Source organism: Mastomys coucha, unplaced genomic scaffold (assembly GCF_008632895.1).
Source record: "Mastomys coucha isolate ucsf_1 unplaced genomic scaffold, UCSF_Mcou_1 pScaffold21, whole genome shotgun sequence".
Lineage (NCBI taxonomy): Eukaryota > Metazoa > Chordata > Mammalia > Rodentia > Muridae > Mastomys > Mastomys coucha.
The window spans coordinates 26,888,117-26,898,476 of record NW_022196904.1 but is presented as its reverse complement, the minus strand read 5'-3'; the positions used below and the strand labels follow the sequence as shown (position 1 = coordinate 26,898,476).

Sequence of the window (10,360 nt, the reverse complement as noted above, 5' to 3'; positions counted from 1 at the left end):
AAAAAAAAAGAATATTAATATATGTTCTTTGGGGTGTGGTAAGGTGTGTGGAAGGGGATGCCTCAGCGGGCCCATGCCAAGGCATCCCTTCACGTGAAAGACCAGCCACCCAACGGTATAGTATAGAATAGAATTTATTTAGGGCATGGGGAGGAGAGTTAAGAGTAGTAGAGACAGAGAGAAAGAGAGATTAGATAAGTAGACGCCAGCCATGACCACATGGAGAGAAGCGGGAAGGGAATGGGGAGAGATGGGGAGAAGGGAGCAAGAGGCGAGAGAGAGAGGAGGGAGCAAGCAGCCCCTTTTATAGTGGGCCAGGCCTACCTGGCTATTGCCAGGTAATTGTGGTGGTGGAGTCTAGACAGAATACCAACAGTGTATGTCTGTGGATGGGTCTGTGCATATGAGTGCAATGCCCATGGAGGCCAGTAGAGGGCATCAGATCCTCTGAAGTTAGAGTTACATACAGTTATAAGTTACCCTATGTGGGTGCTAGGAACTCGGTCTGCTGCAAGAGCAGTATAGGCTCGTAGCCACCTCTCCAGCTCCAACTGTTTGTATTATGTGGGTTTTCATAGTCCATAAGTAAAAAATTAAATTATATCAATTAAAATTACAATCACTAATGATGAATACTGGAGTTGGGGTGGCTATATCTTAACTTTACTTCTGTCCAGAGTTATATGTGAATGAGTCATTTGTGTCCCCAGAATCAAAATCTGACAGCCACACAGGCTACTTACCTACTTGAGATTTCAAATCATTTTGCTGATTTTCTGATATAAAACTGAAAAAGGCCACCTTTTATCTGCTTCACTTGCTGAGTTGTCAGGAACTACACCCAGGAAGGACACTAATAGCTCATTTCCTTCTCTCTTCCTAATAGAAAATTCTTAACCTGAAGTCAGACGAACACATCTTTAAATTTCTGAAGGCCAAATTTGGGTTTGGAGCAACAAGGTAGGACTGGCGTGAGAGTGTGCCTGCACTTTCATACAGAAGCCGTGGGGCTTTAACCCAGAGCCCTGAGGCCTTAGGCAATGCCCTGAAGTTTCCTTACCCATCTTGATGTAACTTCTGGCCCTGCCTTCCTTCCCCAGGGATTTCGATGCAAATCTCTATCTGTGTGAAGAGGCCTTTGGCCTCCTGCCTCTCAACACATTCCAGAGGCTCTCGGAAACACTGCTTTTTTACGCATACATGTTTGTCCTCGTGGTCACAGTGGTCACAGCATCCGTTGTGGCCTTTCATAATCTCAGGTAGGACTTTAACACTTTGATGAAGTTGTTCTCAATGGGAGATGGGGAGGGAAGGACAGAGGATGAAAATGTGAACAGCAAACAGAGCATCAGAGCTCTGCTACTCTTTAAAGAGGACACACCCTGTTTAGGGTAGACAGAATGCAGAGTGGGCTGGGTTCTGCGGAGCTGTCATGCTTAGGAGTGTCCGTCTCCTTTCCTGTCGATCAGGAAGACCTCCTATGAGGCGGCTGGGTAACAGTGTGAAAACCACACTGAATATAGAAAACCAAGACCCTTTTATAGCCATCAGCTGGCACTACCTGTTGTTGGTCACGAGTTGGTTTGGTTTTAATTATTAGCCCCATGTGGGGTTTTGTTTTTGTTTTGGGGCATTGTGTTAGAGAGAGAGAGAGAGAGAGAGAGAGAGAGAGAGAGAGAGAGAGAGAGAGAGATCTTTTTTTAGTAACTCCATCACATGGTTCTCAACTGAGAACTTTGTATTTGGTGATACAAATCTGAGAGCCTAATTGTTCAGGAGACAAGGCAGGAGGATTACAAATTCAAGGCCACACTGCACTAAAATGAGTTCAGGGTCAATGTGGGCAACTTAGACTCAAAATAACAAGGGAAAAGAAATTAGCCCAGTGGCCCATCACTCGTCTAGCATGCCCAGGACCCAGTGTACCAGAAAAATAAAGAGTTAATTATTGTTCATTTGTTCCCTCGGGCCTCGTTTGAGAGTTCAAACATTTGGGATGGGCTGTAATTATGAGTATTTACTGAAACCACTATGTACTCATTGCCTGTATTTAAAATGAAGCACATCCCCTAGCCTACAGAAGAAAGTATCAGGGAGTAAGAAGGGGGTTTTGGCAGACTTATAGAATACCTCTAATCAAGCTGATAGGTTTTGCATTTATAATCTGTATTCCAATGAAAGAAGGTTAAAAAGTTGAAGCAATTGTCATTCGTTTGAGTGTGATGAGGTTCCTTTTCTGTGTAGTTCCATAGCCATTTAAAATGCCAGTAAGCTATGATTTCCAGGCAGAAAAACTGGTTAGCATGAGTCGGGATCCCTTCAGCCTTATGATTATTAAGAATAAAGCAGGGAGGGCCTGGGAGATGCTCAGTGGGTAAGAGCATCAGTGGGCTGCCCTTCCAGAAAATCTGACTTCAGTTCTGAGCACCTGTGTGGCATAGCTCCCAACCTCTATGATTCCAGTTCCAGGGAACCTGGTGGCCTCATCTGGCTTCCTCAGGAACTCACACACAGACACATAAATAAAAATCTTTCTTAAAAGGAACTATGAAAATATTACGCCGGGCAGTGGTGGCGCACTCCTTTTATCCCAGCACTTGGGAGGCAGAGGCAGGTGGATTTCTGAGTTCGAGACCAGCCTGGTCTACAGAGTGAGTTCCAGGACAGCCAGGGATACACAGAGAAACCCTGTCTCGAAAAACCAGAAAAAAAAGAAAGAAAGAAAGAAAATACCTCATCAGCTATACAGTATGCTAACTCAAGGCTCAAGGCAAACCTTAGCTCCTGGAAACAGGAAGTTGGTCTGGATGACAGTTGATGTCACTGCAGGTACATAGGTATAGGCAGGACCCGGCTATATCCGTGTTGACCTGCTTAGTGTGCCAGGCTCACTGTGAGTCAGGGTCCATCTGGAGCTGATTGGCTGTGTAACTATAGATGAAGGCATTCGAGGGCCCTCAGCTGCCTGGTGGAGGCTTGTGAGAAAAAGCACTATGTCAATTAAAAAAATGGTAGTCTCTTAATGTGTGCTAACTCAGTGTCAGAGGGTGATTCTGGTTTTTTGATGGGGAGGAGAGGATAGGGGTGGGGGTTGAGATAGGATTTCTGCATCCTGGATTGGCTCTGTATACCAGGTTGGCCTCAAACTCAGAAATCCTCCTGTCTCTGCCTGAGTACTGGGATTAAAGGTGGGCACCAACAGTGCCTGGCTGATTGGAGTTTTTTTTTTAAGATTTATGTATTATTATTTTATTTGTATGGGTGGTCTGCCTGTGTGTTATGCCTGCACAACACATTTGCAGTACCCTCAGAGACAGGAAGAGGGATCTGGATCCTCTGGAACTAGAGTTACAGACCACTGTAAGCTGCCATATAGGAAACAAGCCCAGGTTCTCAGGAAGAGCAGCCAGTGCACTTAACCAATGAGCCATCTCTCCAGCCCCTGGATTATGACTTTTTAAAAAACCTTAAAAACTGAGGCCAAAGATATTGACCAAAAGTTAAGAGCACTGGTTCAGTTACCAGCACTCACATGGCAGCTCACAACCATCTATAAAGCCATCCCAAAGGATCCAATGCCCTCTCTGGACTCCAGGGACACCAGGCAGGCACATGGTGCACATACATGCATAGAGCCAAAACACTCACACATAAAATAAAACAAAAAATAAAAACTAAACAGAAAGGTATAAAAACTAAGTCCTGTACCTGAAATGCCTGCACTCAGGAAACTGAAGCAGTAGAATTAATGAGTTCAAATCCAGCCGGAGCTACTTAGTGAGACTCTGCTCAAAAATAAATAGGTAAGGGCTGGGGAGATGGCTCAGAGGTTAAAAGCACTGATTGCTCTTCCAGAGCTCCCAAGTTCAATTCCCAGCAACCACATGGTGGCTCACAACCATCTGTAATGGGATCAGAAGCCCTCTTCTGGTGTGTCTGAAGACAACTACAGTGTACTCACATAAATGAAATAAATCTTTTAAAATAAATAAACAAACAAACAGGTAAATAAAATTAATAGATAAATAAGAGCACAATTAAGTAATGTTATGAGTTAGTGTTCTGGCTGGGGAGATGGCTCAGCAGGTAGGAGCACCGACTACTCTTTGGAAGGTCCTGAGTTCAAATACCAGCAACCACATGGTGGCTCACAACCACCCATACATAATAAGATCTGATGCCCTCTTCTGGTGCGTCTGAAGACAGCTACAGTGTCTTTATTTATAATAATAAATAAATCTTTAGGCCAGAGCAAGCAGGGTCTACTGGAGTGAGCGGGGCCAACCTGAGCAAGCAGAGGTCCTAAAAGTCAATTCCCAACAACTAGATGAAGGCTCACAACTATGTGTACAGCTACAATGTGTATTCATATGCATAAAATAAATAAATCTTTTTAAAAAAGAGTTAGTGTTCATGCTATCGGTGTATAGGTACTGTTCACACTATTGAGTTGTATCACGAGAGCACACTTTTAATAATGATAACTTTCATCTGTTGCATACAAATAATGAAGCATTTGTTGGTGAATGGCCTACCATCTGTTAACTGAATTCAAAGTTAATGGATATATATTTTTTTAATTCTTGCTTGTTTTTAAAAGCTTGAAAAAATACTAATAGAAACTCATAAAACATTTAGAAAGTTCTCTCATCTCAGGCATATGCAGAGGACTTGTCCCCGTTATTCTTGATCAAAGAATTGAATTGGTTTACATTTTTGCTTGAGTTGCAGTCTACTGTGAAATTGTGGTTGCTTCGCTGCCGAGGCAGGGGAGTTTATGTTATGGTCTCAAGTCTCAGATTCCACACTGATGGGTGCCCATTCATTTGCTCTTAGGGGAATAATGAGGCTTACCTAAGTCATTGCTACACATCCAGATTTAATGTTGCTCATTGGCTGTTTTCTCCAGTGATTCCACAAGTCTGCAGTCCGTGGATCAGACAAGAAAGTGTGCAGTTGACCTGAAGCCAGAAGCCGCATACAACCTGATTCACACCATACTGTTCGGGGTCTTGGCGTTGACTACGATGAGGTACTTCCATTTTATCTGATTACTTTAATTTAACTTGATGGCTCTTTGGTTGATGTTATCTAGTAGCATTATCTGACAGCCATCTTTGTTGGTGATCCTGCTCCTAGGGATCTGCCCTTCAGTATTCTCGTCCCTCTCCGATGCATTACCGCCAGGGTTTTTTCTTAGTTGCAAACATTCCTCAGGGGTTTTCACGTATGGTCGCATGTAGAGAGTGATTGAATGGATGAGTCCCGCTCTGGCAGATGACTTCGGCACAGACAGGGCTGGCCAGGTCACTGTGTGTGAGCTTCCCCCGATGCTTGCTCTCCCACTCGCCAGGCTTTCACACAAGCAGCTGTCCTGTGCTCTGCCGTTTCAGGATGAAGTACCTGTGGACCTCCCACATGTGTGTGTTCGCATCCTTCGGCCTGTGCAGCTCTGAGATCTGGGAACTGCTTCTGAGGCTGGTTCATCTCTGTAACCCAAAGAGGGTTAGTGTCGTCCTGTCTGTCAGTTAGAAATGAGCTCTAAGGTTTCTTCTGTGTCTGTCCCTTCAGGCATTTCAGTGGGTGCCAGGCATTGCATAGAGCGGATTATCTTTTATAATTCATTTAGGTTTTTGATAGTTTCATGCATGAGTATAATGTACTCTATCTCCTCCTCAGTATTCTCTCCTATCTCCCTCACACCCCTGAGTCCCCTTCTGTCTCAGTGTGCTTTCTGTTGCTGTGATAAACACCATGACCAAAAGCCACTCTCCTTAGCTTACATGTCCCAGGTCACAGTCCGTCACAGAGAGAAGTCAGGGCAGGGACTCAAGGCAGGACCGATTCACAGTCTGGTCACCAATTACATTTTTTAATTCACTTATATTTTTACATGTCAGATATATTCAATATATACAAAACTTAGGAATGTAATAAAAAAGCAAAATTAAAACTTTACAATAAGTCCATTGTCCAGAATTACAATTGTTATATAAGACACTCTCCTAAAGAGAGTTTACTGGCATCTCTATGTTAAGGCTGAGCAGCCCATGACCAAACACTGCTCTGCCCTCTACACTCATTGGGAGGGGGAATGGTCCATGCTCAGAGCCAGACTTGGAGGCCCAAGAGGTCCAGAGACAAGTGATCTAAATTGAGTCTTTGTCCCACAGATCTGGGTCATGCGATACTTGGTGCCCGTTCTCACTCTGCTGTACCTGTGCTGTAAGGTAAGGCGGGTTCCCTCATTCTTCAGTTAGCAGCAGAGGGGCTTGTGGCGTCTGCACAGGCTGCCTCCAAATCCTGCTGAGTTGGTATTAATAGGGAAATTGGTATTTAAAAACCCATAGTTTTTAGGTGTTAAGCATTAGAATAAAAGAGCCATTCAGAAAAGAAAAAAATCTATTTTTAAAGTCATTCTGTTAATTTCAACTCTTTCTTTTTTTTTTTTTTTTTTTTTTTTTTTTTTTTTTTTTTTTTTTTTTTTTTTTTTTTCCCCTTTTTTTCGAGACAGGGTTTCTTTGTGTAGCCTTAGCTATCATGGAACTCACTCTGTAGACCAGGCTGACCTCGAACTCAGAAAAATGCCTGCCTCTGCCTCCCAAGTGCTGAGATTAAAGGCATGCGCCACCACTGCCTGGTTTAATTTCAACTATTACTGAAAGCAAGATTTTGAAAATGTTTTCAGACCTATTTTGAAACAAAGAAGGCAGAACAAATTTCTCCTGTTGTCTGGTTGATGCAGAGTGAGCAGTTTTGAGATAGCGCCAACTGTAACCTGCTCATTTCATTAGATACATGTCTTCAGGAGGGCTGGACACATGTAATAAACAATGTAAGGTTAGTGTTGGGGTACGGTGTGGTGGTACTCACCCGTAATCTCAACACTGAGGCTGGTAAGGGAAGATCCAGTGTTCAAAGCCAGCTTGGGCTTCATAGTGAGACTCAAACAAAAACTAGACAACTAAAAGAAAGGCCGACCCCTCCCCCAATCCATAGACATGTTAGTGAAGCAATGAGAAATGCCATATTCTTCTTTTTACCTGATCTGGAAGTGTCCTAAGACACCCTTCAGAGACACCAGTCATGGATCACTGGCCACTTGGTGATTCTTTTATGTTACATTTTTGAGGAGATTTATAGGCCTTGAATTATCACCTAAGAAAACAGCACAAAAGTATTTAATCTGATTGAACTCTTAAACCAAACTCAAGCATAGGAATTATTAATATTATTAATATTTGTTTGTTTGTTTTGTTAAGACAGGGTTTCTCTGTGTAGGCCTGGCTGTCCTGGAACTCACTCTGTAGACAAGGCTAGCCTCGAACTCAGAGATGACTGCCTCTGCAAGTGCTGGGATTAAAGGTGTGTGCCACCACCCGACCATATTTTTCATATTTCTTGTGTGGTTTTAAGTTAGAGCCGTAGACTAGAGGCCACTGTGGAGTGGCCCCAGTTTGTCAGGGTGGTCAGGAAAAAGTCAGACTGCTGCTTTTGTAACATGAGGTTCTGTAATCCAAAGGATTGAGGCTTGGGAAACTATAGTTGATAGTCCGTGTCCTTTCAGAACAGCTGCTGTCACAAGCAGAGCCCACCAGCTCCAGGAATTTCACTCTTTTATGCAAATAAGTAAAACAAGGTTAGACGGCTTATGAGCAACTTGGTGACTTCGCTATTACATGAAGTTATGCAGGTTGAACCTCGGGAAGCTCAGCATCATTCCGGTGCCCCCACTACAGCTGTGGGAGCAGGGTAGTACAGGACTGGAGACTCTGTGTGTGTGTGTGTGTGTGTGTGTGTGTGTGTGTGTGTGTGTGTGTGTGTATGTGTTCATACATGTTTAAGTATGTATGCCTGTCTGGGTATATGTGTTTATGTATGCATGTATATATGTACTTTTGTATGTACGCATATGTGATTATGGGTATATTTGTATGGATGTGTGTATGTGTGTGTACGGTGAGAGTATGTGTATAGAAGTATGTGTATGGGTGTGTGTGTGTATGAATGTGTGTGTGTCTGTGTGTGTGTTTTGTAGGCCAAGTTCTTTTATGACTTCACTACCTTTTGAATTTCTTTTGTAAAGCTGTTTAAGGTCTTGAGGATAAGATTTAGAGAACAAATAAAGCATGCTCTAGAGCTTTGGCTCTTAACCATGGTTAAGGAAGCAGCAGCACCTGTGAATTAGGAAACACAAGGTGTGGGCTGCCCTAGACCTCCTGAGTCAGAAGCTCATGTTTCAGCCATGGCGATGATGTGGAGGCCTCAAGTTCACAAAGCCTGTTGTGCTTCCGAGGACTTCCTCCCAGGATAACCACGTCCCAGGCTGCTGGCCTGTACCAAGCAGATTGAGTAGCAAAGTACCTACCTTCAAACTCCTTGATGCTGACCACTTCTCCCTGTGGCCGCCTGTCATTCCCAGCATGTTACATCCATTCTGTCTACTGAGCACAGTCCCTTCCCCTCTAAGGACGGCTGCTGTAGGAGACCAGGGAAAGCACTAGGAAAACCCAACTCACCACTGCTGCCAGCACTGATCCTGGGGTGTTGTAAGGCCTTGGGCAGGTGGCCTGGTTCCTCTACTGACACTGCATGAAATCCTTTAGCTACTACAACTCAAAATCTGCAAAGTAAAACCAAGCATGGTGGCTCATGCCTTTAATTCCAGCATTAGGAGGCATAGGCAGAGCATCTCTGTCAGTTTAGCAGCCAGCCTGGGTTACAGAGTAAGTTCAGAACAGTCTGAGCTACAGAGTGAGTTCCAGGACAGCCTGAGCTACACAGAGTGAGTTCCAGGATAGCCTGGACTACAGAGTGAATGAGGCTTTGTCTTTTAAAGAAAGAATTGTAAAGTCTCAGACCAGAGAGAATATGAACAATGTAGACATGAGGAGTTTCCCCTGACACTCAAGCTGCTTTCCGTCTGGGCCAGCCATGAAGACATTCTGCAAGTGACATGAGTATTTGTTCAAAGCCTGACTTAAGTTTTACTGGCAGTTACAGTGCGGACCATGTTCTTTTCTCTAGGATAATCCTGTTCAAAGGGGAAGGCATGTGCTAGGCTCCTCAGAGCCAGAGATTAAAAGCATTTACTCTGGTTTTGATTAGCTTATTGGATTGTTGAAATCCCAGCTAATCTATTGCATCCTGTATTTGCACATCATTTAAGGACTTTCCCTCGGGAAAGACTAGATTGTAACATTCTTTCAGGATCCACAACTTTAACATTAGAAAACTATCCAGTCTCCAAAATAATTGGAACATTATATTAAATAAAATAAAATAAAATGTTGTATCTTATTGATTTTCAAGTGACATGAACCACACACAGATTTAATCCTGAAAGTATTTAGTAGAGTAAGTCAGAAGTTTAAGGCTAGCCTGGGCAATAGAGTAATAATCTGTCTCAAGATAAGAGTTAATGGGGGAAGTGGTACTTGATCTACCATCATTCGAGAATAACTAAGATTTAATTGATTAATGAACTAGAATTTATGCTAGATAAGAGATAGATGGGAATGTTCTTTTTATACTCAGGCTGTATAACCTTAAGTGACATGAGCTGACCAATTACCAAAATAATAAAGCCTAATACATTAGATGCTCCTGGAGAGTCTGATTCCCATCCATCGTTTCCTATAGGACAGTGTATTTATTAACATGTACCAAGCCATTTGCCCAGAATTCTAGCACCAGAATAGTCATGACAGTGAGGCAAGTAGCATTTAGAAGCAAGTTCCAAGGCACAGCTCTGCTACTTAGTCAGCCACCAACAGATCTGATGGTGATGCTCCTAGCTGCACCATCTGTCTTGTGATATCTTTGGGGACAGGATGGTACCCTATATTGAAAGCCTTGATTCATGTGTGTGAGTGCCTGTACATCTGTGCACCACATGCATGCAGCACCCGCAGAGGCCAGAAGAGGGCAGCACATCACCTGGAACTGAATTACAGTCTGTGAGCTGCCATTGTGGGTCCTGGGAACTGAACCCAGGTCAGTCCCCTTGCATAAGAAGCCAGTGCTCTTAGCCACTGAGCCATCTCTCCACACCCAACAGGAGTAGTGTTGTTGTCGTTGTTGCATAAATAAAGTCTTACTTTACTCTGTAAGTCTTACTTTATTTACTCTGTTTTATTTATAACAACACTTACACCACCACATAAAAGCCTGAATGTAAGTGCTTCAGGGATAAACGGAAGTTCTCAGGCCTCCTGCTCACCTGTGCAGACTGGCACAGAGGTAACGCCATTCTGGGGTCCAGTTGCCCTTTGTGTTTGCCTCCTGAGTACATTGTACCCAGTTTCTCTTTCTCTGTTACTTAATCTCAGTGACAGCTACAGGGATACATTTTTGTTTT

General features: G+C 43.4%; 1 protein-coding gene across 1 annotated transcript in view; it reads left to right on the top strand.

Annotated features, from left to right (window-relative positions):
- Dpy19l3 (dpy-19 like C-mannosyltransferase 3) overlaps positions 1–10,360 on the top strand; it is a 72,671-nt gene that overhangs the window by 44,221 nt on the left and 18,090 nt on the right. Inside the window, exons 12-16 of the mRNA XM_031386217.1 lie at positions 887–960; positions 1,101–1,259; positions 4,910–5,032; positions 5,394–5,505; positions 6,174–6,230. Coding sequence (XP_031242077.1) covers positions 887–960; positions 1,101–1,259; positions 4,910–5,032; positions 5,394–5,505; positions 6,174–6,230 — 525 coding nt within the window. The remainder of the gene's footprint in view (positions 1–886; positions 961–1,100; positions 1,260–4,909; positions 5,033–5,393; positions 5,506–6,173; positions 6,231–10,360) is intronic.